Below are 24,125 nucleotides of genomic sequence, written 5' to 3' on the forward strand. Positions count from 1 at the left end.
ATGCGTCTATGTGTGTCTCTGCCTGAGTGCACATGTACCATTTCTGCACGTGCGGATTTGGAGGATTGATAAGACTTGCATGGGTGGCTGCATGCTTTTGGTTACAAACCTTCAGTCTGATGAATGGGCATGTTGGGACACATGCAGATGTGCAAAAAAAATTGAATTTTCTCCTTCACTGATCACATGAGAAGTTCAGTTATTGCCAATGACTTTTATTGATCTGGTACATTGATCTTAGTGTTGTTTGTAAGGTGGGGGCTGAAATGGCCATGTCAGTATTACCTAATTCCTCTGGCACACCATCCCCCCACTATACACAAATACACACATTCACACAGTAGCCTGCACACATGCATGGACGGCAGCAAACGACCTCCACATTGGCCTCAAACCTTTGGCCAAGAAGTGAGTTAATTTCTTCAACTGTAATTTATCAACATGGTTATAATGTGCAGACATAGTTTTGTTTGTAATATTGTCTCACTGAACACTCTCCACTCATGGTACGGTGTTGGAAAACCCTCTAAAACCCTGCAGGGCTTACCTCTTCTCTTTTGGTTGTGAGGCAGTAACCACATGAGCAATGTGACATGTGGGAGATGCACTTCAGAGGATGGCCGTACACAGGACAAACTTACTTCAATCTTTTTAGAGCATAATCCCAAAACAAAACAGACAGTTTCCCTTCAGTAACACTTTATATTAAGGTTCTTGCGATAGGTAACAAGGTGCTCACAGTCCGATCAGAACTAGTTTCAGTATGATGACTAAAAATGAAGTGAGACTGATGGATCTCAGCACTGTTACAATAAAGATGGTCAAGTCAGACCTTTGGACCAAAGTGAGGATCATATATCATATATCACTGCAACAAGGGAATTTGATCCATTTATTTCTGTACTTAAAAAAACCCAACAACTAATATGGCTGTGAAGAGGTAATTAGTGAAAAACAACAACTATGGGTTGTATTTATGGGCTTATACAGCTAAATTCAGTTTAATTTGTTGTACAGTGAACTTCTACATTTACGATTTTCCCCTTTCTGTCCGTGATGCTCAGGAATGCTATTAATCATAAATGGTGGACCCCAAAGCATGAGATCAGGACTGAGATGTGTTGTTCTTCTCATTCTTTTTATTAAGAAACTTTTATTTCATTTTTCTTATTTTACTTTATTCCAATGCATAAAGAGACTGTGGAAAACAGTTTTTGAACACAAACTTTCTTTTGTATCCATAGTCAAAATGTTAATAAATAGCAGTAATATAAATAATAAATACTTTACAATACATGTATTAACTAGGTATGCCCCTATTAACACTCAGCTATGCTTTTACGCAGTAGCTTGAGTTAAAGTAACAATGTTTTACTAGGGTTAATAAACACATTCCTATACAGTTAGAAATCATTTTCATGGCTCTGTCCTCTGGAGCAGTACATAATGTTAAGAAAAGACAATATACAAATTAATACAAAGAAAATCCCTTAAAAAAAGATTAAATTAGGCCTGAGTGTCCTGGTCCAAATCATGCTTTGAAGAGCTCAGACTCACTTATAAGCAGCTTATGACTTATTAATTACTGCTTATTACAAGGATCTTGTTTTAAGTATTACCTTTCCTTCTCCTTATAGCAACTGTAGAAAGGCATGGTGTGGCAATACCAGAGTATTGGGTTAAAATCCTGCTAGTGATAGGAGTGGAGATACAGGCCTTTCACTGCCTGACTCAGAGCAGTAATTGCTAGTGCGGCACTCAGCTCTTTCCCCCTTACCTGCATTGCTGACAGACACTGAAAAAAGGCCATGCTGTTATTTTACAGGTCAGGAAACAATACACCTAAAAAATTCCAGTTGTGCAGTTCTTTTCATTACAGAAACTGTTTGATACATTTTCACCGTAGTGTAACAAACCCAAGATGCTGCCTCTCATTAGATCCAGAAAACATCTACATTTAGCCACACAACCTAAAGCAGGCTATGAGGAAAAGCAGGAGGGACAAAGAGCAAAAAGTGTGCTAATGACAGCTGAACACAATGGCTATCAGCAAGTTTGAGAAAACATTTACTTTTGGAAACAAAGGAGAGAAAAATCCCCATATAACTGGGGTGCACAATGTACACAGGAAGACAGATTTCCACTCACACGCGTAACAGCCATTCTGGAAATTATTGGTAACTCTAACCCAGAGCTGCTTTGCTCCTGTGGGTGGGATAGGTCACATGATAGCACCCTAGAGAAGCTCAGCTGTTTGCCACTCTAATTCTGTCTCTAGCAGCTGAGCACTGACCCACTGCTCCAGTGAACTGTCCCAGCAATTATAATTGTGTTTGTGTATGTGCGTGTGTTTGTGCTTGTGTGGATGAAAGTGCTGTAGGAGTTTATGGAGTTAAGGGTGAAAAAAATGCGCAGCCATAATTGGCCCACTTGTTGTTAAATGTGTACCTTCAAAACGCTTAACCCCTGCAAGCATACCCATGTTCGCAAATGATTTGAAGGGTGAATTATGAGACAATGAGAGAGAGAAAGGGCAAAACAGGAACAGGAAATCTTTGGAAAAAGAACAGGAAATGTGTGTATTGTGGTCTCCCACACAGAAGACGTCAATGTCAGTTCAGTACAGTGCTTGAATCTGAACGTTCTTGATTCTGACAAATCCCACAAAAAAAGGTCAAATTCCAACAGCAAATTCATCCTACTGATAAATGCTGCCTGCATAGCCAAAGATTATATAGCTTACTGTTAGATATTAGTAAAACACATCAATGAGGCTTTTAAAACTGGTAAGATGTTCTGTTAAAACGAACATGGCCTGGCCTGTAGTTTATTTTAGTCATTTGCACCTACATCACTCTGCTGACATGAGTACAGACCAGGACACAGTAGGCTTCATGATAAACAGATAAACTCTATGAAGGAAATGTTTGAGATGAAAGTACAGGTTTTCAGCTTTAATTCAAAGGTGCGACATGTACAGCAAGAACCCCTTTACTTTCATACCCTAATTTTCAGAGACCCTGTTTCCTTGTTATTTCATGGCAAATCAAGCAGATAGAAGATCTGGGTTAATTCCAAGTGTTTGGCATCTTTTTACTGGAAGTGTCAATATGAGATCCAAAGAGATGCTAGAGCAAATAAGGGGGGGGGGGACACCCAAGGCTAAAAACCAAAATAAAGTGGAGAAAGTGGAGTGGCCAAATAAATTATTTGGTGTATTCTTTAAGAAAATAAATTGAAAACACTAGCCAGCTCCAAAACTCCTAAAACTCAGAAAGACCGCAGAAGACAACTACACGATGATGATGAAAAAAAATCACATCTAACCAAGTCTAAAAACAGTCGTATGGAGTTGGGTGTATCATTGTTAAAGTCTACAATTATGATCCATGGATGCAAATACAGGGGATTCACAACAAGGTGCAAACCCGTGCATACACCAAAGAATGAGACGACCAGATTAGACTTTGCTGAAAGAGCCTCAACAGTTCTAGAAAAATATAGTTTTATAGTTAAAATTACCTTAGTTTGTCCTCTGAAAATACATGTCTCTATAAAAATAGCTGTGATTCCTAAACAATTCATGATATGCAAAACCTAAAATTCACAATTCAATCACATCTTGTTTGATTTCAAACCCACTATCATGGTGTACAGAGATGTTGTATCTATAGATAGATAGCTAGATGGTAGTAGTTACACCCATGTACTACACAAAGTCTATAAAACATATTGGAGTTATAAATGTATTTAGTTTCACACAAAAATCTGGAGACAAGCATGTGTTATATTATATATACAGAGCTGCGTATAATTATTCTGCTGGTAACATTTTTAATGTGTTCAGTTTTTAACTGCCTGACTTTCTCATCTGGGAATATGATAATGAGTGCAATGGGCCTGCTTAAGTATTCAGAGGATTTATTAATTAACTTGAATTTATGCCAAGTACACTTACTTAAACTCTAATAGACCCACCCCAACAATGTCTTCACCTCAAAATGTAATTTTCATTTGTGGGAAACTAGTGCTTCAACCCCATAAAGAACATATGTGACTGTATACACAGATTTAGGCCCCGAAAACACGGCTAAAGCCGGATTCTCTATTTCTGCAAGGTGTCAGTTAGCTAGCCTTATGCTCAGAGTAGTGTCTCTTTAAGGTTAAATAACATTGCTCTTCCAGTAATTTCAATTGGAAGATTACAGTTAGAGGCTCTAACTTTCTGACAGAGGCATTCATTGTTCTGTTTTTTCTTGAAAGAAGTGTAAAGGTGTAAAGTTTTTTAACAACCCTCCTGAGTTGAGTCAGTCTAGAAATTGAAAACAAGGGCAAAAGAGGAATTTTATTCATAGTGTTTAAAAATACCAGCTAACTGAAGGAAGCTAACTGCTGTTTTCTTACCCTGCCTCGCACAAACAGACAGACACAAGACTGCACACCGCACACACATGCAGCACAGCGCTCAGTGTTGGAGTGGCTTATTGTTCTCTGGCATAGAGGACACAATATCCAAGTCTGGTAATAGAGGTTAGATTAATTGCTGACAAATCTGTATTCAGCAGTTCCCTTTCTCCCCGTGTGACAGATTTATGACAGAGATTGATGGAGAGGAGGGACAAGCTGAGAGCCAGCTCTGTTCAGTGAGAAAAGGGGACAACAGCTCAGTGATTCAAAGAGAAAGAGAGAGAAAGAAGAAGAAAATCCAAACACACCATCGCTTTGGTCAGATCTTATTCAAGCTACAAGCTCAAAGACCAACAGTTTTGTCTGTGAACATGTATTTCACAGTTTGTACCAAGGAAAAGTTACCTCCAACAATCCGTGCATGTTAGAAGTTAGCAGCTGAGTGTTCGCTGTTATTAGGTTAGAAGAAACCAAGATGATTGTCATTCTTTCTGCTGGTTTCTTCTTAAGCATGCCAGACAAGCAGATGACATTTGCAGTTTCCCAGTTACTGTACGGGCATGGGAAGTAAGAAAGTGGGCATGTTTATGATTAAATGAATAATGCACAACAAAACACAGCAGTAAACACACACATTGACAAATTACTGCATTATACTGAGATGTATTCATTTCAAATGAAGCTCACTATTCAACATTTGGCTTTTCTGTCGAGGCCGAAAAGCCAAATGTTACATTCAGGATGTTTCTTCAGTTCTCGTTCACAAAAACAAGGACCTTCATCCAGACACAAAGACTTTATATGAATGCTTAAGTCTTGAAGAAAGGGCATTGAGGCTAAACTAGTTTTTCACCTCTAATTAAATTGCACCAGTGAGATGATAATAATAAATGGAATACACAAATAGATGAACTGAAATTCCATGGTGGGTAAATGTCATGTATAGTTTGACTAGCTGACCACATTCGAAGCACTGTGGGGAACTAAGAAAGCTGATGATTCATTTAAAATAAACTTAAGTATCCTGTCCAGCTCTTTCCCTCAACCTCATGTCACAGCCAGAAGCTTCTCTCAGTGGCTGAGGCGATGCCAGCTGCTTGTAATCAGGAGCATTTGGGAGTCAGATCACATGACACCCTTGAGGCACATACGGACACTTAGATGTATGCATGCAGAGCGCAGTGCATCTTTAACCGCATACTCCTTCCCACAGGCAACTCCTTTGCAGTCAAGATCACCTCCAGATGTGCACACTGTATTCTCACACGGGGGAAGGGTGCTACACAAGGGAGGAAGTTTGAAAAACCTTCTGAGTATTTCTCAGGATGTTTTGGGTGGGATTAGTGTTTATGTTTTCTACAATGATGCAACAGATTTGAATTTAGCTTAAAATTAGAAGGGCAAAGTCCTTATGGTCAGAACCTGCTAGAAAGGATTGTTACTCTGCTGCCTCCTAGTGGACAAAGTCATTAAATACACTGAAATATATGCATGGTCAAACATGTAAATACTCATTTTGGTGGCGTGTATTCAAGAATTGTGGCAAAATGACATAAAACACATTTTTCTTCAGTTTTACCTGTAGTTATTTATTTTCCATTTCCATTGTCAAAAATTAAATTTGATATACATATAAAACAGAATTATTTCTTTCAAGACTAATACAAGAGACAAGGCATCGCTCGTTCTATGGCTCCGAAACTGTAGGATTAATGTTACCGCGGTACAAGTGTTCTTCTTCTCAGTGGAAACTTCCTCTCCCCCCTCTACAACTACATTTTTCCTCTACTGTCACCTCGTCCTTGAAATAGACATCGGTTTCACATAATACTTATTACAAGGACAAAGTGCACAGATGTCACCTTTACCTACATGTAAAAATGAAGTGGGCAGGAAAATATAAATAACGATTCAGTACAACAATCCAAAACTGGACCCAGAAACAAAAGCGGATGTAAGGTCAATGGTGCAGGAAAAGGCAGCACAACAAGAAATGGTTATGTAGTCTATGACAGGCACGCATGTACTGGTATTGCACATATATTTATAGTCACATCCACCTAATGAATGAATCTCCTGGCTACATGTTTATGCAATCATTCTACGGTGCAATGAAGGCATTTTACTTTATATTTACCGTACATTCACATAGACATCAACAGGTTTAAAGTCACCAAAATAACTTGTAGATTCTTTTTTTTAACAGCACATTTAAAATCCTTAAACACTGGATTTTTAACAGTGATTTTACATTTTGGTCAAATCCTCTTTTTTTTACCCTTAGTTTTACATAGCATCAGCTACTGTTTGCACTCACTGATATGATTACACAATAATATTTTATTAATGAATTTAGCTACGGCTGCACTCAACTCACATTCAGATATCTGACAGAATCAAAGCAGAAGTGCATGACATGAGTCACAAACTTTCACACGTGTCACAGAGGTGTCACCTTTACAGTGACACATTACTTGTGCACTTTGGATCAAATTCACTTAAACAGAACAGATGAAGACTGTTCAGGAAGTATCCCTGAAAATGAACTGATGTTAACAGGATATTGTTATTTGTGAAATATTACTAAGTTAATTCATGATGGCTAATGTTAGCGAACTTCAGGCAGAAATGGCTGTATAACTTTGACCTGAACTCTTCATTACCAATTGGGCCAGTTCTATTGTCGACCGCATTATATTACATAACAGGTGTCTCCCACGACTGTATGGAGGCAAGACATTCACCAAAGCATTAGTTATGTGCTGCATTCTTCAGCCTTAGAATACAGAAAGCAAAGAGGATATTTTGTGACTTTGTATCTAAAAATAAATAATAATAATAAATAACTGTAACATTTTATTAAAATAATTCGGTTGCTTAATAGAGTTTCTTAAAATAAAATATATCAACGTTTCTTTATCTACAGAAAGTGCAACTATAGCAGAGACTGTTGGTCTAATGAAGGTTATTAAACACAAGGGCCCACATTACAGTGCAACCTTGTTTATGCAGACTGAAAGGTCTCAGATGAAGTTGACATTGCTCAAATAGCTTCACTTTATTAACTGTAACTGTTTTATAGTGTAACATGTAATGAAAGTGCGAGGAAGGCCTTCAGAGTCCAGCTCAAGATGAATATACAAAGTTGCACTAGTAAGAAAGGTTCCTGAAGAATAAAAAGCTGCAGTATGATTAGTTTTGGGTGGAGCGTGGGTAAATTATTGCTTAAAATAAAACCCTGAAGCCTCCCTCATTTTTTGATACGCACACGTTTCTGGTTTTTCCTACCTGATGTTATCCAAAATGCCTTACATGAGTATTCGTGGCCTTGTTTGAGGTAAATAAATAAGAATACAAGCAGAAAACAAACACACAGGGTGCTGTCGGTATAACAGACTTGATTCTTACACAATCATTAATTTAAAGATGAACACCCAATAAAGGAAACATTACACCCCAAAAAGCACATTGTTGATGGTGCTTTCATTTCCCGTTTTCTGATGAGTCTACCAAATAATCAACCATATTAAACATATCATTGTTTTTGCTTACTTTTTTGTTGACACAAGGTTTTTTGATAACCAGCAATAAATTATTACTTAAATCTGCGCTTTGCCTCAGCTCTGTGGAGCGGTACAGGTTAACGGTTTTACTATTTTGTTTCACTCTCACTGTTTTCATGGTACTGTTCTTTTAGTTAAAAGCAAACTAAATTTGACTCATACAAGCTGAAACAAAACCGCCATCTTTTGGAGATGAACCAGTATGGTTAATTGGAATGGTACGTCCCAGTTACCTTTATATGACTGCATGGTTTGAAACAGAAAACAGTTCTGTGACTGTCAGTGGAGCAGCTCCAGGACTTGCCTCTAGAGTACAACTCCATATCACTGCTCTCCACAATTCAGTTAAAAGTTGGACGTTCAGTAGTATTGGAATCTCACAGCTAAATATTGTTTAAGATTGTTCAGATGGTGTAAGAAGGTTGACATTATATGTGCCTAATAAAAACAAAACTCCAAGCCAAGGTGTTTAAGATATAGGAGTGGTGAGGGCCAGAGCTATAAGTAGGTAGGGATTTGAATTTAGGGAAATTAAACAATATATATGTAGTACGGTATATATATTTTATATATTTACAAACTTCACAAAGGTAGAAGTGAATGGATGGATGTTCTACACCCTTGACTTTCCCTGTGTGTCTGAGAAACATGTGTTTTATGGGTAGCTGGTAGAAACTAAAGACTCCTTTTTCTGAGCACTGAAGTGGCTGATGGTTGAAGCAGCCAAATCCTGTCCAGTCAAGAGATGCAGTCGAGTCTGTCATGAATCTGGACATCCTTTACTCATCGATGAATGCAATCTCTTCAAACCTGCAGGGCGAAACATACAAAGGCTGAGTTAAGACAGCACAGAGCACAAGGCAGCAACCCTGAGTTTTGAATAACAAAATAATGTTAAAATACTAAAGATACAAATGAGCACAATATAAAGCAGGAATGTTTCCAGATTGTAGGGGTGAGGAAAAATAAGGGGTGTGGCCTTGCCTTTTTAGCAGTCAAAGGACGAGTGTCCTTTTGATTGGTGTTGAGAGATTTCCACACGGTGGTTTTAGACATTTCATCAGATATGTTAATATCAGAGGGGTCACACCTGAGGAGCATGGAAAGGAACCGGAGGGTTTAGGGAGAGGTCTCACTCACAGGTGGCACAACAGAACAACACACACTAGTATATAAATACAAGCATGCATGTAGGTTGCTGGGAAAGTGACAAAAATCCTTGTATACAGGGAGTGCAGAATTATTAGGCAAGTTTTATTTTTGAGGAATAATTTTATTATTGAACAACAACCATGTTCTCAATGAACCCAAAAAACTCATTAATATCAAAGCTGAATGTTTTTGGAAGTAGTTTTTAGTTTGTTTTTAGTTTTAGCTATTTTAGGGGGATATCTGTGTGTGCAGGTGACTATTACTGTGCATAATTATTAGGCTACTTAACAAAAAACAAATATATACCCATTTCAATTATTAATTTTTTACCAGTGAAACCAATATAACATCTCCACATTCACAAATATACATTTCTGACATTCAAAAACAAAACAAAAACAAATCAGTGACCAATATAGCCACCTTTCTTTGCAAGGACACTCAAAAGCCTGCCATCCATGGATTCTGTCAGTGTTTTGATCTGTTCACCATCAACATTGCGTGCAGCAGCAACCACAGCCTCCCAGACACTGTTCAGAGAGGTGTACTGTTGTCCCTCCTTGTAAATCTCACATTTGATGATGGACCACAGGTTCTCAATGGGGTTCAGATCAGGTGAACAAGGTGGCCATGTCATTAGTTTTTCTTCTTTTATACCCTTTCTTGCCAGCCACGCTGTGGAGTACTTGGATGCGTGTGATGGAGCATTGTCCTGCATGGAAATCATGTTTTTCTTGAAGGATGCAGACTTCTTCCTGTACCACTGCTTGAAGAAGGTGTCTTCCAGAAACTGGCAGTAGGACTGGGAGTTGAGCTTGACTCCATCCTCAACCCGAAAAGGCCCCACAAGCTCATCTTTGATGATACCAGCCCAAACCAGTACTCCACCTCCACCTTGCTGGCGTCTGAGTCGGACTGGAGCTCTCTGCCCTTTACCATCCAGCCACGGGCCCATCCATCTGGCCCATCAAGACTCACTCTCATTTCATCAGTCCATAAAACCTTAGAAAAACCAGTCTTGAGATATTTCTTGGCCCAGTCTTGACGTTTCAGCTTGTGTGTCTTGTTCAGTGGTGGTCGTCTTTCAGCCTTTCTTACCTTTTCTCAGTTCACGGGCAGTTATTTTGCGCCTTGGTTTTTCCACGCGCTTCTTGCGACCCTGTTGACTATTTTGAATGAAACGCTTGATTGTTCGATGATCACGCTTCAGAAGCTTTGCAATTTTGAGACTGCTGCATCCCTCTGCAAGATATCTCACTATTTTTGACTTTTCTGAGCCTGTCAAGTCCTTCTTTTGACCCATTTTGCCAAAGGAAAGGACGTTGCCTAATAATTATGCACACCTGATATAGGGTGTTGATGTCATTAGACCACACCCCTTCTCATTACAGAGATGCACATCACCTAATATGCTTAATTGGTAGTAGGCTTTCCAGCCTATACAGCTTGGAGTAAGACAACATGCATGAAGAGGATGATGTGGACAAAATACTAATTTGCCTAATAATTCTGCACTCCCTGTATAATCTTACCACTCCAAATATGATGTCTATTATTTAAATTTGAACATGTGTGCTCACCTGGGATCGTGGGCTTTTGGAGCCTGAGCAGGCTTGGTCTTCTCCATGGGAATCTGAACTGTAGTCGAATCTTCTTTATTTGTGCTGAGCATAACCTGTGACTCCTGCGAGACAAATCCATGACGTACGCGCTCAATATGTGCACATTTATGCATTCACAAAAGGTGAACTTTACATTTTAAAATTCCCTTTAGACTACCTCTTCAATCTTTTTCGAGGCATCGTCAAGATTTTTTTTCTTCCACTCGGGCATTAGGTCATCTAGATAGCTTAGCTCTCGCTTGGAGAAACACAAGTCCAACACCTTGCGGATGAAAACCAGAGCCAACACCTGCAGAAAAAGGCAGACGAACAGGCTCGGTGTTTAAACAGAAGATACGGCTCCACTAGGTAAGACGGAATGGTTGTGGTCAACTCACCATCATGGGGAAGACTATGGCCGCCGGTGATGTCTTAATGACCCAGAGAAGCACCAGACACGTGAGCTGGGTGACAGTAAACAGATGCACCTTTCTCAAGGGAACGTGTCGCAGGTAGATGAAATCTGGCTGGTGCTTCGCCGGCATACCAAACAGTTTCAGACGGTCAAAGAACTGAGAAGTGGTAAAGATGAAAGCAGGTGTTATGGAAGTTGGCAAAGGAGAGAACAAATTAATGAGAGCAAAGCAAAGAGACAGATGGTGAATATGGAAAAAGAATGAATGCATCTGGTTAGTTCAGACAATAAACTGTCAGGCCATGATTAATTGCAACAGCATTATAATTAGAAAAGGCAAGGGTGCAGCAGGGGGCATCCAGCAAGAGAGGACAAGAGAACAGTTTTAATTATTTTGCAGTTTTGAGTCAGAGTTGGTGTTTTTTTTTTTTGGGGGGGGGGGGGGGGGGGTTTGGAAGTACGTTATTCATAGTGTAGTATTGTTTCAGACATTCTCCAAAAACAGTCTGCATGCCAAAATATCCTTGGGCAAGATACCGAACCCCGAGGAGCTCCTGATGTGTTCATCAGAGTGTTAATATATACAGCAGCATGCATCGAGAAGGGGCCGGAGTAACCACTTTTTCCTGGTTTGAACCTCCTCACTGGCAAAGACCAGTCTGCGTGGAGTCTGCATGTTCTACTGTGTCTGTGCGTGTTTCCTTCCACAGTCCAAAAACATGCTTGTTAGATCAATTGGTTATTTAATTTGGCTGCATGTAAGGATTGGAGAATGAGTGGTTGCCTGTCTCTCTGTGTTAGTCGTGTGGTGGATCGGCAATCTGTGCAATGGCTGGCGTATTCAATCACACCAGGACAAGGCGCCTTCAGCTGCCACCAGATTAAAGGAAGGAGAGCTTTCTAAATAATCATAATCACAGTATATTTTGTTTTTGTGTCAACTGCACAATCATGCTGCATAGTTCCTCACCTGGATGCCTTTTAATGAAGACACTCCCATGTAGAGGAAAACACCATACAACACTGGCATAGGAATGAGCTGAAAAAACAAACAGACATTATATTTTTATCAGCTAATTTATCCATTAACTTCCATTATAAGTATTATATTTTTTTTTTACAGCAGATATTTCTTGTCATAGTAGGTATATTGCACATCTGATTCATGTGTAATACACCAGAGGGGGCCACCATTATATAGCTTCTCTGACTAACCTTGAGGGCTCTAGTCATGAATACAGATAAGCCCATGAGCAGGAAGATGACCAGGCCAGTAAGTCTCTGTTCTCTGATCCCCAGGAAGCGAGGCTGCTCCCCTGGAGCTGAGCTCTCTGACTCCAGCTTCAGACTATTGACATGAGAGATCGACAAGACAGTGGCTGCCACGAACCAGGGCAAGCCCATGATGGAGCATACGGCCAGCATCACTCCGACCATCAGCAGGTCCAGATGGTACCCACAGCCTTTCTGTATCGCAGAAGTCCGAAAATCAGAAAAGCTTCAGGACTTATTTGAATATGATTAAAAAAATGTTGTCTTACCAGTAGTTTGTGCTCTTTGCGGTTGACTATAACGGCAGTTATTTGTTGGTCCATGAAGATGAGGATCGTACAGAGAAGAGCAGGAATCGATGCAACCAAAGCTGTCCACCATGGATTTCGCCCTATTGGATTGATGAACCAACCACGATCATCTCTGGTAGGCTGAAGAGGTAATTACCAGAAATATAATGCAATAATGCAGCTAATCATCCTCAATGGTTTTATATCATGAAGTGCAAGTTATACAGTTCCTCTATACCTGGAATTTGCTTGGCACATTCAGCTTTTGGGAGGGTACTCCAATGGCAAAGTCAATCAGGACCATAAAAACAATGGTAAGAAACACTGCAAAATCACTGATCATAGACCGCACCTGAGCAGAAGAGACAACAAGGCTACGAGATTAATGATCATTAACACAATGCAATAAGTTTTAATGCTATTGCCAGTGCCTACTAATCTATTACTCATGATGTGGTTAGTTACCTTAGTGGGGAAATAACGGCTAGTCTTGAATTGTTTGAGAAAGGCAGACATGAAGAACGTTGAAAAGAACAAGATAGCAGACCAGAAAAGGACATCTGGGGTGTAGGGGCCATGGTGACCGCATGCTGTCCCAACAAAGTGGCCGTGCAGACTGATACACTCCTACAGAGATGAACAGAGATCCTATTACAATAAATGCATCACATTCATTCATGCATCACATAAAACTGTTTTATCAGAATTATGTGGCGGACTGGAAGAGTCTACAGAGCATAAAAAAGACATAAAACAGACAAACAAAATGGCCTTTGGTGTGCTTAGCTAAACACACAGCAGCGAGAGTTTAATTGAAGTCTCCTTGTCAGTGTTTGCAAAGATCCTTAAGTGAGGTCGGCTGCACATTGGAAGGTGAGGGGGTTAGTTGAATGTTAACAAGTTGGGAAAGTAAACAAGCTGAAACAAATGTGGCAAGTGCTATTATGAAAGTTATATCAACATTAGACTTCATTAGATGTGTGTTCCCACATAGTTACGTTACCTTGACAGTCAGGTTGGTCCAGGGTACAGCAGAGGCTGTGATGTTTCTCTCAGTCCAAATTTCCACGGTTTCATTACTTGGATTATCAGGTTCTGCACACTTACAGCTACAGACAAAGACGCATAACACACACAATGAATTGAACTATACATCAGCTCACAAAAATGTGTTTTTTTTCTTCAGTAGTCAGAACAAGTCAAGCATAAGATGAGGAAAGCAGGAAAGTGATCAGCAAAAAAAGAACGAGCAGTGAAAAAGCTACAGCGTAAACATTCTGGTAAACTCTCGAGGAAATTGAGTTACTGACTATGCCAGGGTGAGCTTGTCCAAATCACTGTATGCGTTGTAAGGGTAGAGTTCTCCCAGGTGAAACAGTTTTTCCAAAGCCTCATAGATGAAGATGAGGCAGATGAGGGCAGCAAAGGCCTCCTCTGTGAAACGAGTGATGTAGCACACCAGGGAACTAGCATCTGTGGCAACCAACAGTAAACACAGCAGGGCTGTCCATAAGCCTATGCAAGTCCGCAGCGACAGATAAGAAAGGTCGTAGTCCCTGAAAGAGGAGAGGAGAGGAAATGAGAGAAGAGACTAAAGTTAGAGCACAGCGGGGAACAGGGACAAATGTCATTTTGGCGATAATGATGTCACAAGGAAGCTGTTGTGAGTCCTGTACATACTTGCAGAATTTGAAGAGGATTTTCTCAAACACAAGAACAGGACCTGTGCTGCCCAGGATGGTGAGAGGCTGACCAGCAAACAGCGAGTAGGCTACTCCAGTCATAGACGCACCAAATAAGGACTCAATGGCGCTCTACAACATATGTTGCAAATGCAGAGAGCCTGTAACCTTTGCTACACAATCTTCAGTAACATTCAGTCTTGATGCTGTGGTAGTAATGGCCTAAAGACACGGCAGTATATAACTACAATATAGTACTGTGAATGTGTCCTTGAGTGTGTTTAAGCTCTTACAATACGTCCTTCTGTCGCCTCCCCCAGCAGTCCCCCGAAGGTGATGACAGGAGACATGCAGGCACAGTAGAGGAAGAGGAAGGAGGCCACACACTGGAGGCTGACACCATCCTTAAAATCACTCCAATAGAATGGAGCTTTCCTCTTGATGTCCAGGATCAGACCACCAAATAACCTGATCGCAGCACATATGGAAAGAAGAGGACTAGTTCAGTAAACAAAGACAGTTTAACCTGACATATCCTCACTGCATGAACATGATGAGCATGGAATATTTTCAGAAACAGTTCTATTTTTTTGTTGTTTTTTTTTGTATTTGCAAAAACACGTCAAGGCAAAGAATAGTACAGTACATGGACTTGGGACACTTAAAGAAAGGGGGGAAACTGGTACTAACATTTGCCTAACGAGCAACATGTCCCCTGTTTGATCTGGGGTTGGGTCAGGAACGACATTCAGTGTAAAAAAATGGAAAAAAAAAAAACAAGGGGAAAAAATCAGCCAAATCAAACGTGTAACTACCTGCTGTACCAGGCCCTAGTGAGTAAGGAAGCAGCATGGTACTTATTGAATTACTGAAATAACTAGCTTAACTATAGTGAAACTAGCAAGTGTAACGCCTTTGTGGCACTGCTTTATAGTCCTCAAGTCTAATGGCTGCTTCTAGTGGCTCTGTGGTGTTGTAGAAAGGTTCACTGGGATTGTGGTGTGTGACAGATCACAGCTCCTTGCTGTAATAAGTCACCTAATTGACCTACAACCTATGAGCCATAGCAGCATCTTGGCACTCTTCAACTTTAATCGGTGCTGTATCAAACATTTGAAACAGCCTCACAATAAAATCACAATAATTTCAAGTTATTGTGTTAATGTAAATAGGAAAAGTGCTGAGGAAAGACACCTGCAAAAGATCTGGAGCCACCATAAAGGCCTTGAGTGGCTCAGCAGGGCAAGTTTATCAGTAGTTTAGCAGCAGTTTAGACTTGTAGCGCAACACTCTCTGTCATGACCTCCTCCAAACAGTCCGCAGTTCTAAGGAGGGAGCCTGTGATCGTCACGTGTTCAGCATTCAAGTGACTTTTTATGCTGTGTAGAATTCAGATTGCACTGTGGAAAATGTGCACATTTGCTGCTGGATGAGAACAACAAAATTTAATTCATCTACCTCTCAAAGGTTCAGTCTTTTATGCTAAACTGAGATAAACAGCTCCTGGCTCAAGCTACACAGCTAACACACAAATGGACATTATAGTCATCTAATTTAACTCTTGGCATGATAGTTGCTACTATTTTCTAAATTCATGTTATTACTTTAAGATTAATTTGGACAATTGATAACATGATGATCAGAAGAAAAAAATGGGTTAAAATGAAGTTGCCTGTAAATGATTGTTGTAGACAAAATGGACAAGATGTGATTGTACTAACCTTTATTTCAATAAAATGGAACTTTTTTTGGTACCTCACTAAAAATTGTGGTGTGTGGGATGTAAATAGAAAAGATAAAAAGAATCTTGTTGAGAAAGAAGATTTCAAAGACAACCTTTTCTTTAAAGAATAAAGTAAAATGTTTTCGTCTTTAGTTTCCTTCAGGCTGTCACATTCGCACTGGTAATTGTCACTTGTCTGTTCCTCACAAATCCAAATTTAGATTTCGTGACCGGAGCAAATGGGAACACAGTGAAGAGTGCTAAACTCAGGCCCAGGCTGCAACACATCCATTAAGGCACCTAACTGCAAGCTGTTTTAAGGGTTACATTTCTGGGGGAAAACACCCTGCTGTCTGAATATGCCTTCTACGGTCACCATTACAGAAGCAAGAAGTCTGGGCAAACCTTCCAGTTCTCTGCAGTTCTGGCCCGTGGTGTTCAGCATGCAGCTCTTCCTCTTCCTGACAGACGGTGCCATTAGGGACTCCAGGCATCTTCCTTTTCTCCTGCAGATATCAAGGAATGCAAAATTATGATACACTGAACCAACAGTTATAAATTTTCGTTGTACAAATATCTTTAATTGACTGCAGCTATGTACCTGAGATGGGACCTTTTTTGGGGGTTCAATACGGATTGAGGGGTCCCACTCTCCTGGTGGCAGGACAGTTACTTGGTCTAGAAACTCATCTATTCCCGCTAGAAGGTCACTTCTGTCCTTTGCCTTATATGCTACATCATGAAAAATCTGGTACAGAAAAAAGCAAAAGAAATAGAAAACTCAGCCTCTTTATACCTGCAAGAGAGATGCTCAGATTTATTTTGATTGACAGAGTGCTTACCTCATCTGTCATGATGGTTGCCATGGAGCGACCGATTTCATGGTATTGCTGAGCCTTCCCATCAGGGCCAAGAAGTATGAAGAGGAACCTAATATTCGTCAGCAGATGAATTTCAGTTTATAAAGAGTTTCTGGAATATTGAATTTGATTTTATGATTAAAGCAGGGAGCTGCAGCTGTCTACCTGGTCGGTATGGGCACCTCTGTAAGTCCAGTGAGCAGCACAGCAGGGGAAAGGCGCACAAAGGCTACAATAGGCCTCTCCAGGAAGTCCAGCTCTCCCACCAGCACATTGGAAGCCTCTGCACCCTCTGGGATCTTTTTCATGAAGTGCAGATCCACCTGTTCAGACAGGACAGATGCAAATATCAGTACAGGATTTGATCTCAATGTTGATGTTATGATGTAAGTCGATTGGGATTTTTGTTACGGTATTTAAAAACGTTGTTTGTGAATTTTTGTATATCTATTCTTCATTTGTCTCCAGTTTTCTTTTCTATGCTATTGTAACTTGTCTGCCCAGAATTAATGTCCTTAATTTTCTTCTCTTTAGCGTGTTGTTTATTGATTTACTGTAATAACTAACTTAACTGTAGAGAACCGAGCAGGTCCAGTGCTCATTGGAAACCTTTGTCTGTGGCTTTATGGCACTGCTTTTTAGTCTTTCGTTGGTGGACTGCTGTTAGTGGCTCTGTGTTGTTGTGGTTATCACATTTGCCTTACATGTGGAAAAACCTCTTGTTTGATACTAAGAGGAAACACAAAAACCCAACCTCAGGGGGTTACAAGCCTGGATAAATGGGAGTGTTGAGTAAGAAAGGGCATCTGCTATGGCAACCCTTTGGGAGGCTCTAAAAGTACCTTTATTGATGGGCTACTGCTGTGTGTTGTTCCACTGTAGGGGGCACTATGTGACACAATTGTTTCTCATTATATTTACAGCATCCCAGTTCAGGTCTCCAGTGCATTCTCAGAGCTGAGAGCCCCCCCCACACACACACACACAAAATAAGATCTGTTGTTGTTGTTTAGCATAATCATATTTACAAGTATTCTGGGGTTTTTTTTAATAGCATTCATCTAAAGAAATGCAACATTTGCTCTACAGCCTGCTTGTTTACCTTACTCAGGTCCACCTGAGTGCTGTCCTGTCCAGCACCGTTCTTAGCTGCTTCGTTGGATTGAATAGGCTGGGGAGACGTGGCTGACCCTGCAGGGTGTTTATGTGCATGTGTGATGGAAGGAGACAAATGATTCAGAGTCAGTAAATATGATAGTTGTTGTGCCAAGTCCAAACTAACAACGATGAATAAAAAAATATATCGCCCTGAAAGAAATATATGTTTGTTATGCAGTCTGACTTACTTTAATCAAATCAAATCAATACTTACTTTTCATGTATTTTTACCCTGACTATAATTTGAACTGAAAATCTTAATTAATATTACAATTAAAAACCCAATCAAGGCCCCTCAGCACACAGCCAAAGTACCCCCCCCCCCCAAAAAAAAGCCAATTTCAGCCCTATATCAAGACATGACTTCTACTTTGATGTAGAGAGCACAAGTCAGGATGCGCTTGTGTGTGACATCCACCATCAAACTCACCAATCAGATGAGGTTCTGACTGTTTGCGTGCTCCCTCTGTGATGGAGCGTACAATGGGAATCAAATTCTTCTTCTTCTCGTTTTGGTGGTGGTGTCTCTTGAGCAGCGCCTCACGAACCCTCACTCTTACGCTGTCATCCAGCTCATTGGATGCCTCCTGGTGGTCCAGTACCATGTCTGCAACGCAGGTCAAACTCATAAACCCAGAGTTTAGTATGATCAGAGTGTTGGTGTTCCACATCAAATCATAATGTCTCAACATTATACCCTCCTTGATTTATGGAACACATGTTAATTTTATGTAACCGCTGCTTTTAAAACAAATACAAGCCAATCTGGTCAGACATCTTTCACTGTTGAACAGAAGGTGAAAGTTTAAAGGGTTATGTCAATATCTGTCCACATGAAACTGCAGAATAATCAGCATCTCTCCATCTTTCTTACCGCTTCTGCACTTTATCAGGCCTTGCTTACTCACTTGTTCTTGTTATTTTTGTTTATGTGTGTGTGTGTGTGTGTGTGTGTGTGTGTGTGTGTGTGTGTGTGTGTGTGTGTGTGTGTGTGTGTGTGTGTGTGTGTGTGTGTTTGTTTGCATGATGTGCATAATTACCTCATCCAGTCATGAGTATGCATAAATAAATGAAGGTGCAAAGTTTATTACTTGCATGCAAATGAGTTTGGATCAAAGTAGATTTTATGCAATCACAGTTTCAGCTGCAATTTCCAAGTAAAATCCAGGTGTACAGGTGCTGACAGCAATACAATTTCGGCTCAGGTTTATTACACAAACTGCAGCTTGATGTGCTGCCTAGAACTAGGCTGGTTGTTCTGCAAAGTTACCATAAGAGAAGCAAACTGTGTTTCTGAGTCCAAAAGAATATAGTCGTTCGTGTATGTTGTTCTTCTTGGATTACAACTAGCAGGCATTCTGACAAGGCTACAGTCTGATTCATAGTAACAAAAGTAACATGAGCTAAAGAACTGGCTCTATAGAGCAAGGTGGAGAAAAACAGACAAATAAATGGTATAAGGTTGAATTTGTGCAGCACGGTGGCACGGTGGTTAGCACCGTTGCCGCACAGCAAGAAGGTCCTGAGTTCAATTCCACCATCAGGCCGGGGTCTTTCTGTGTGGAGTTTGCATGTTCTCCCCGTGTTTGCGTGGGTTCCCTCCGGGTACTCCGGCTTCCTCCCACCGTCCAAAGACATGCAGCTTGTGGGGATAGGTTAATTGGATAATCTAAAATTGCCACTAGGTATGAATGTGAGTGCGAATGGTTGTCTGTCCCTGTGTGTTGGCTCTGTGACAAATTGGTGACCTGTCCAGAGCGTACCCCGCCTCTCGCCCTATGACAGCTGGGATCAGCTCCAGCGCCCCCCGCGACCCTGAAAAGGATAAGCGGTAGCGGATGGATGGATGGATTACTGACAATGGGACTATTAGACAGGCCAATATGCAGACCAATGGAAAAGTTGGGAAGATCTCTTGGAGCCATTTTTGAACAACTAGAGATTCCAAGATCATCGGTTCAAACAATTGTAAATACAAGTTATTTTGACATGTCACCTCTTTTGTTACCACCCAAACCGTCACCCTCAGATGAGAGGAAATTTCATGTTCACATATAACTCAGGAATCACCGAGGTTCAAGCCTGCCATGAACCAGAAACTACCGGAATACCAGCGTCACTTACTACAGTGAAGTGAGTTTTACTCTCTGTGGGCTGAGAGTGTGCCAACCTAGAAAGAAGCTTCTGCTCCAAAATCAACACCTTAAAGCTTGACTGAATTTCTAGCTTTCCACATAAAAGTTTTCTGGAGAAAAGTTTTATTGTCAGAGGAGACAAAGATTGAGCTATTGGGCCAAAATGATAAGAGGTATGTTTGGAGGAATAAAGGTGAGGTTTTCAAACATAAGAACACTGTACCAGCTGTCAAGCAAGGTGGTAGTAGCATCATGCTCTGCAGCTGATATGTTACACAAAGCAGATGGGTTAATGAAAAAGGAGGACTACCTCCAACAGCTAGATGGTAAACACAACTGACAACTGGGTGTGCCAACAAAGCACTGATCCCAAACACATGTCAAAACTGGTTTTGGAATGGATAAAGCAGCTAACATTACAGTTTTTCACAGACGCTAGGACACATTTCCCAATACTTAGGTCACGTTTGCAAAACTCCTCACACAGTGAGCACAACAGAAGTCTATGTGGGCTAAACTGAGGACCAGTTATCATTGTTTTGGCACAAAATGCATTCAATGACTACATCTCTCAAATTTCATGAATTATCTTCTCACTCAGACACAACAACTGCCAAAAATCTTTGTACGGACAGGACATTTTGCATGTGCTTACATACTGTTTTCAAAACTGTTAAACTTATGGCCAAAACAATAACACAATGCAAAACTTGAAAAGACAGCAAAATCCAACAGCAATATTTTATTGAAACATATTTTAAATCTAAAAATGCAGTTTAACCAGCCACAGCTTATTCTCATTGTAGATGAACATCTACACAGGTGTTACTCCTTCAATTTTTCAACTCCTTCAATTCTGGCATGCCAGAAGATTCTTTCCTAGGTGTATTGCCCTAGATGACATAAGATGTGATGTGGATGAGAACCTGTGGCCAAATGGAGAAGACCGAGTAGAATAGCATTACTATTGTATGTGTATCAGTGGATGGTGTGTATACAAATTCTTGTATTTTGGGATTACTTAGTGCAAAAAAAATAAAAATACATAAACAAATATTACAGTTTTTTACAGTCGCTAACAAGCGTTTGTCCAAACAGTTGTCACATTTGCAAAACTCTAAACACAATTAGCACAGGATCGGTCTGTTGTGGCCATACCATTCACACATTTCATGTCGTGTTCACCCAATATGCAGTCAGTGAACACATTTCCACAATGCTTACATTTTCTTAACAGACAAGTTATACCTCCCAACAAAACTATGGACTGTTCTTGTAGTATCTACGAATGTTAACACACAACATCCCACAATAGCAAAAACAATATTCCAAACCGTAGATACAGTATAAAAACCTCTGCCCCTGCAATGATATCAGTACAAAAACAATATCAATATAAAAAATATATCTCAGCTGTAAACAAACAAACAATTGAATAATTGACACACAGCTGATTTATGTTGGGTAAATTGGGCCAACCACACCTTCTTCCATTCTGGCTTAGACTCAGTGGGGTTCATAAGGCAAGACCTTGAGGAGTGATGTTTTTGGAAACAAAAAAAAGACAAACACTGTAATGTCTGGTCGAGGAGGAGTAAGAGCAAGGGGCCCAGAGAGAAGAGCAGGCCCAAGGAGAGGGCAAGGTATAGGTGTAAGAATGCGTGGTGGTGGCATTCCAAGGGCTGCAAGAACAGTAGTCAGTGATGAAATCCGTGCCACTATCATTGACCATGTAATCAACCGTGGTCTTTCACTAAGAGAGGCTGGTGAAAGAGTGCAGCCCAATTTGAGGCGGTCAACGGTTGCCTCCATTATACGCACCTTTCAACAAACCAACAGGTAAGTATTGCATTTTACATGGATTGTTCCTATTCTCACTTGACATGTCAATATGGTCATACAGTAATGCATATGTTGAATTGTCTGTCTTTCTAAAGAATGCAACGTCTTCCACCCTCTGGGGGAAGAGGAAAGCTCCTCAGTAATGATCAGGAGCTTGCCATTGTGGAAATGGTTACTGCAAATAATGCAATAAAACTGCGTGAAATACAAACCAGAATTGTGGCGGACCATGAGATATTCGACAATATCGATAGAATCAGCCTCACAACCATTTCGCGGACATTGTCCAAACATAGAGTGCGGATGAAGCAGCTCTACACTGTTCCCTTTGAGAGGATCAGTGAGAGGGTCAAGGAGCTACGACGACAATATGTCCAGGTATAGTGTATATTCAATCCAATGTCCAGTTCTATAAGCTTTGCACTTTGCAAGTAGGTAACCTACACAATACTAGGTTACAGTACAGTATGGTATACAGTAATAACATGACTTACATAAACTTTGTTTCAGAGAGTTATGGAATTGGAGGCCAACCAGGCCCCTCATGAATTCATATACATCGATGAGGCAGGATTCAATCTGGCCAAAAGGCGTCGACGTGGACGGAATGTAATTGGAAAAAGGGCCACAGTTGATGTGCCAGGACAGAGAGGGGCAAACATTACCATGTGTGCAGCAATTGCAAATGCAGGATTACTCCTTCACAAATGTCAGGTTGGACCCTATAATACAGAGCGCTTGCTTGCCTTTCTCAATGATCTCCACCAGCGCCTGGTTCCAGAGCAGGGTCAGGAGGGTGAAAACATGAGGACCTTTGTAATTACCTGGGACAATGTGGCTTTCCATCACTCGCAAGCAATAACAACATGGTTTGAAGTCCACCCAAGACTGGTGAGTCTCTTCCTTCCACCCTATTCACCTTTCCTCAACCCCATAGAGGAGTTCTTTTCTGCATGGCGGTGGAAGGTTTATGACCATCAGCCACATGACCAGATGTCCCTCCTTGAAGCCATGGATGCTGGCTCCAGGGACATCACAGTTGACGATTGCCAAGGGTGGATCCGACATACCAGGCGGTTTTATCCCAGGTGCATCGACTTGGCTGACATCAGATGTGATGTTGATGAAAACATGTGGCCTAACCCTGAAGATCGCAGAGATTAGATGCAACTTTTTTGCCTTTTTTTAGCCCCCCTCCCCCCCTTTTTATCTTGGCTTTTTGCTGTTGTTTTTTTGTTCAGAATGCTCTTGTGTGTTTCATGGATATTTTGTTTACTGTAAGCAATACTGTAAAACTTTCTCTGTCCTATCATACCGTGTTTCTACTGTACCTCCTGTGGTAAACAGTAAAGAAACAAAAACTTGTTTGCTTTTTACTGGAATGCTTTTGAATGTGAACATTACTGTACATGTGGACATACAGTTACCAACCAAGACATTTCTGGTGTCAATATGGTGGATTGCATGTTTCGCATGCAAATACCTGTGAAACTGAAACATAAAAGTCTATGCAGTTTTTGTAATGTCAATAATAGCCAGTATTTTGAAACCTGGTGTACTTTGATTGACTGCATGTACCTTGTGAAGTGAAAACAAGTGTTATTCTTTGACAGACTAATTTCATTTTGAGTCAGATTTATAGTGTTTTTGTACAGTTAGTGTGTGCAGAGAAAGATGTGTTCTAATTTTGAAATGAGGAGTTAGTATCTATTTAACAAAGTGTATTTTTGGGAAGGATATTATCCATTTGGCCAATTGTGTTTTGTAGGTGTGGGTCTGTGTTAAGAGTTTAGAAAAAGTATCTGAAGTATGGGTAGGCGCTTGTTAGCGACTGTAAAAAACTGTAACGAATTCTGCATGATGTCTGATTCATTCCAGTAACATATATTGAAATTATAAACAGAGATGTGTCCTTGTTTTACACAGGAAAACACTGTGTAATGCTACATGTTGTTAGTGTTTTTTAGGTCATTGTTTTGTGGGTGACAAAGTGTGTTTGTCGGCTGTCAACCTTTGCTAGTGTTC

The 24,125-nt window shown here is 40.5% G+C and overlaps 1 protein-coding gene across 2 annotated transcripts in view; it reads right to left on the bottom strand.

Moving 5' to 3' along the window:
• Positions 1-5,969: 5,969 nt before the first annotated feature.
• Positions 5,970-24,125, bottom strand: part of slc4a8 (solute carrier family 4 member 8) — a 36,925-nt gene continuing 18,769 nt past the window's right edge. Inside the window, exons 6-25 of one of the 2 annotated variants that reach the window (XM_026168107.2) lie at positions 18,554-18,730; positions 18,068-18,156; positions 17,131-17,288; positions 16,948-17,035; positions 16,707-16,853; positions 16,511-16,611; positions 14,676-14,850; positions 14,381-14,514; positions 14,011-14,256; positions 13,704-13,809; positions 13,166-13,327; positions 12,939-13,052; positions 12,680-12,841; positions 12,354-12,605; positions 12,109-12,177; positions 11,122-11,295; positions 10,902-11,033; positions 10,703-10,806; positions 8,955-9,060; positions 5,970-8,780 (exon numbers count right to left, since the gene is read on the bottom strand). In XM_026168107.2, the coding sequence (XP_026023892.1) occupies positions 8,775-8,780; positions 8,955-9,060; positions 10,703-10,806; positions 10,902-11,033; positions 11,122-11,295; positions 12,109-12,177; positions 12,354-12,605; positions 12,680-12,841; positions 12,939-13,052; positions 13,166-13,327; positions 13,704-13,809; positions 14,011-14,256; positions 14,381-14,514; positions 14,676-14,850; positions 16,511-16,611; positions 16,707-16,853; positions 16,948-17,035; positions 17,131-17,288; positions 18,068-18,156; positions 18,554-18,730 (2,702 nt within the window). In that variant the 3' untranslated portion in view covers positions 5,970-8,774. The remainder of the gene's footprint in view (positions 8,781-8,954; positions 9,061-10,702; positions 10,807-10,901; positions 11,034-11,121; positions 11,296-12,108; positions 12,178-12,353; positions 12,606-12,679; positions 12,842-12,938; positions 13,053-13,165; positions 13,328-13,703; positions 13,810-14,010; positions 14,257-14,380; positions 14,515-14,675; positions 14,851-16,510; positions 16,612-16,706; positions 16,854-16,947; positions 17,036-17,130; positions 17,289-18,067; positions 18,157-18,553; positions 18,731-24,125) is intronic. The other variant, XM_026168108.2, reaches the window with a different exon arrangement.

Source organism: Astatotilapia calliptera, chromosome 5 (genome assembly GCF_964374335.1).
Source record: "Astatotilapia calliptera chromosome 5, fAstCal68.1, whole genome shotgun sequence".
Lineage (NCBI taxonomy): Eukaryota > Metazoa > Chordata > Actinopteri > Cichliformes > Cichlidae > Astatotilapia > Astatotilapia calliptera.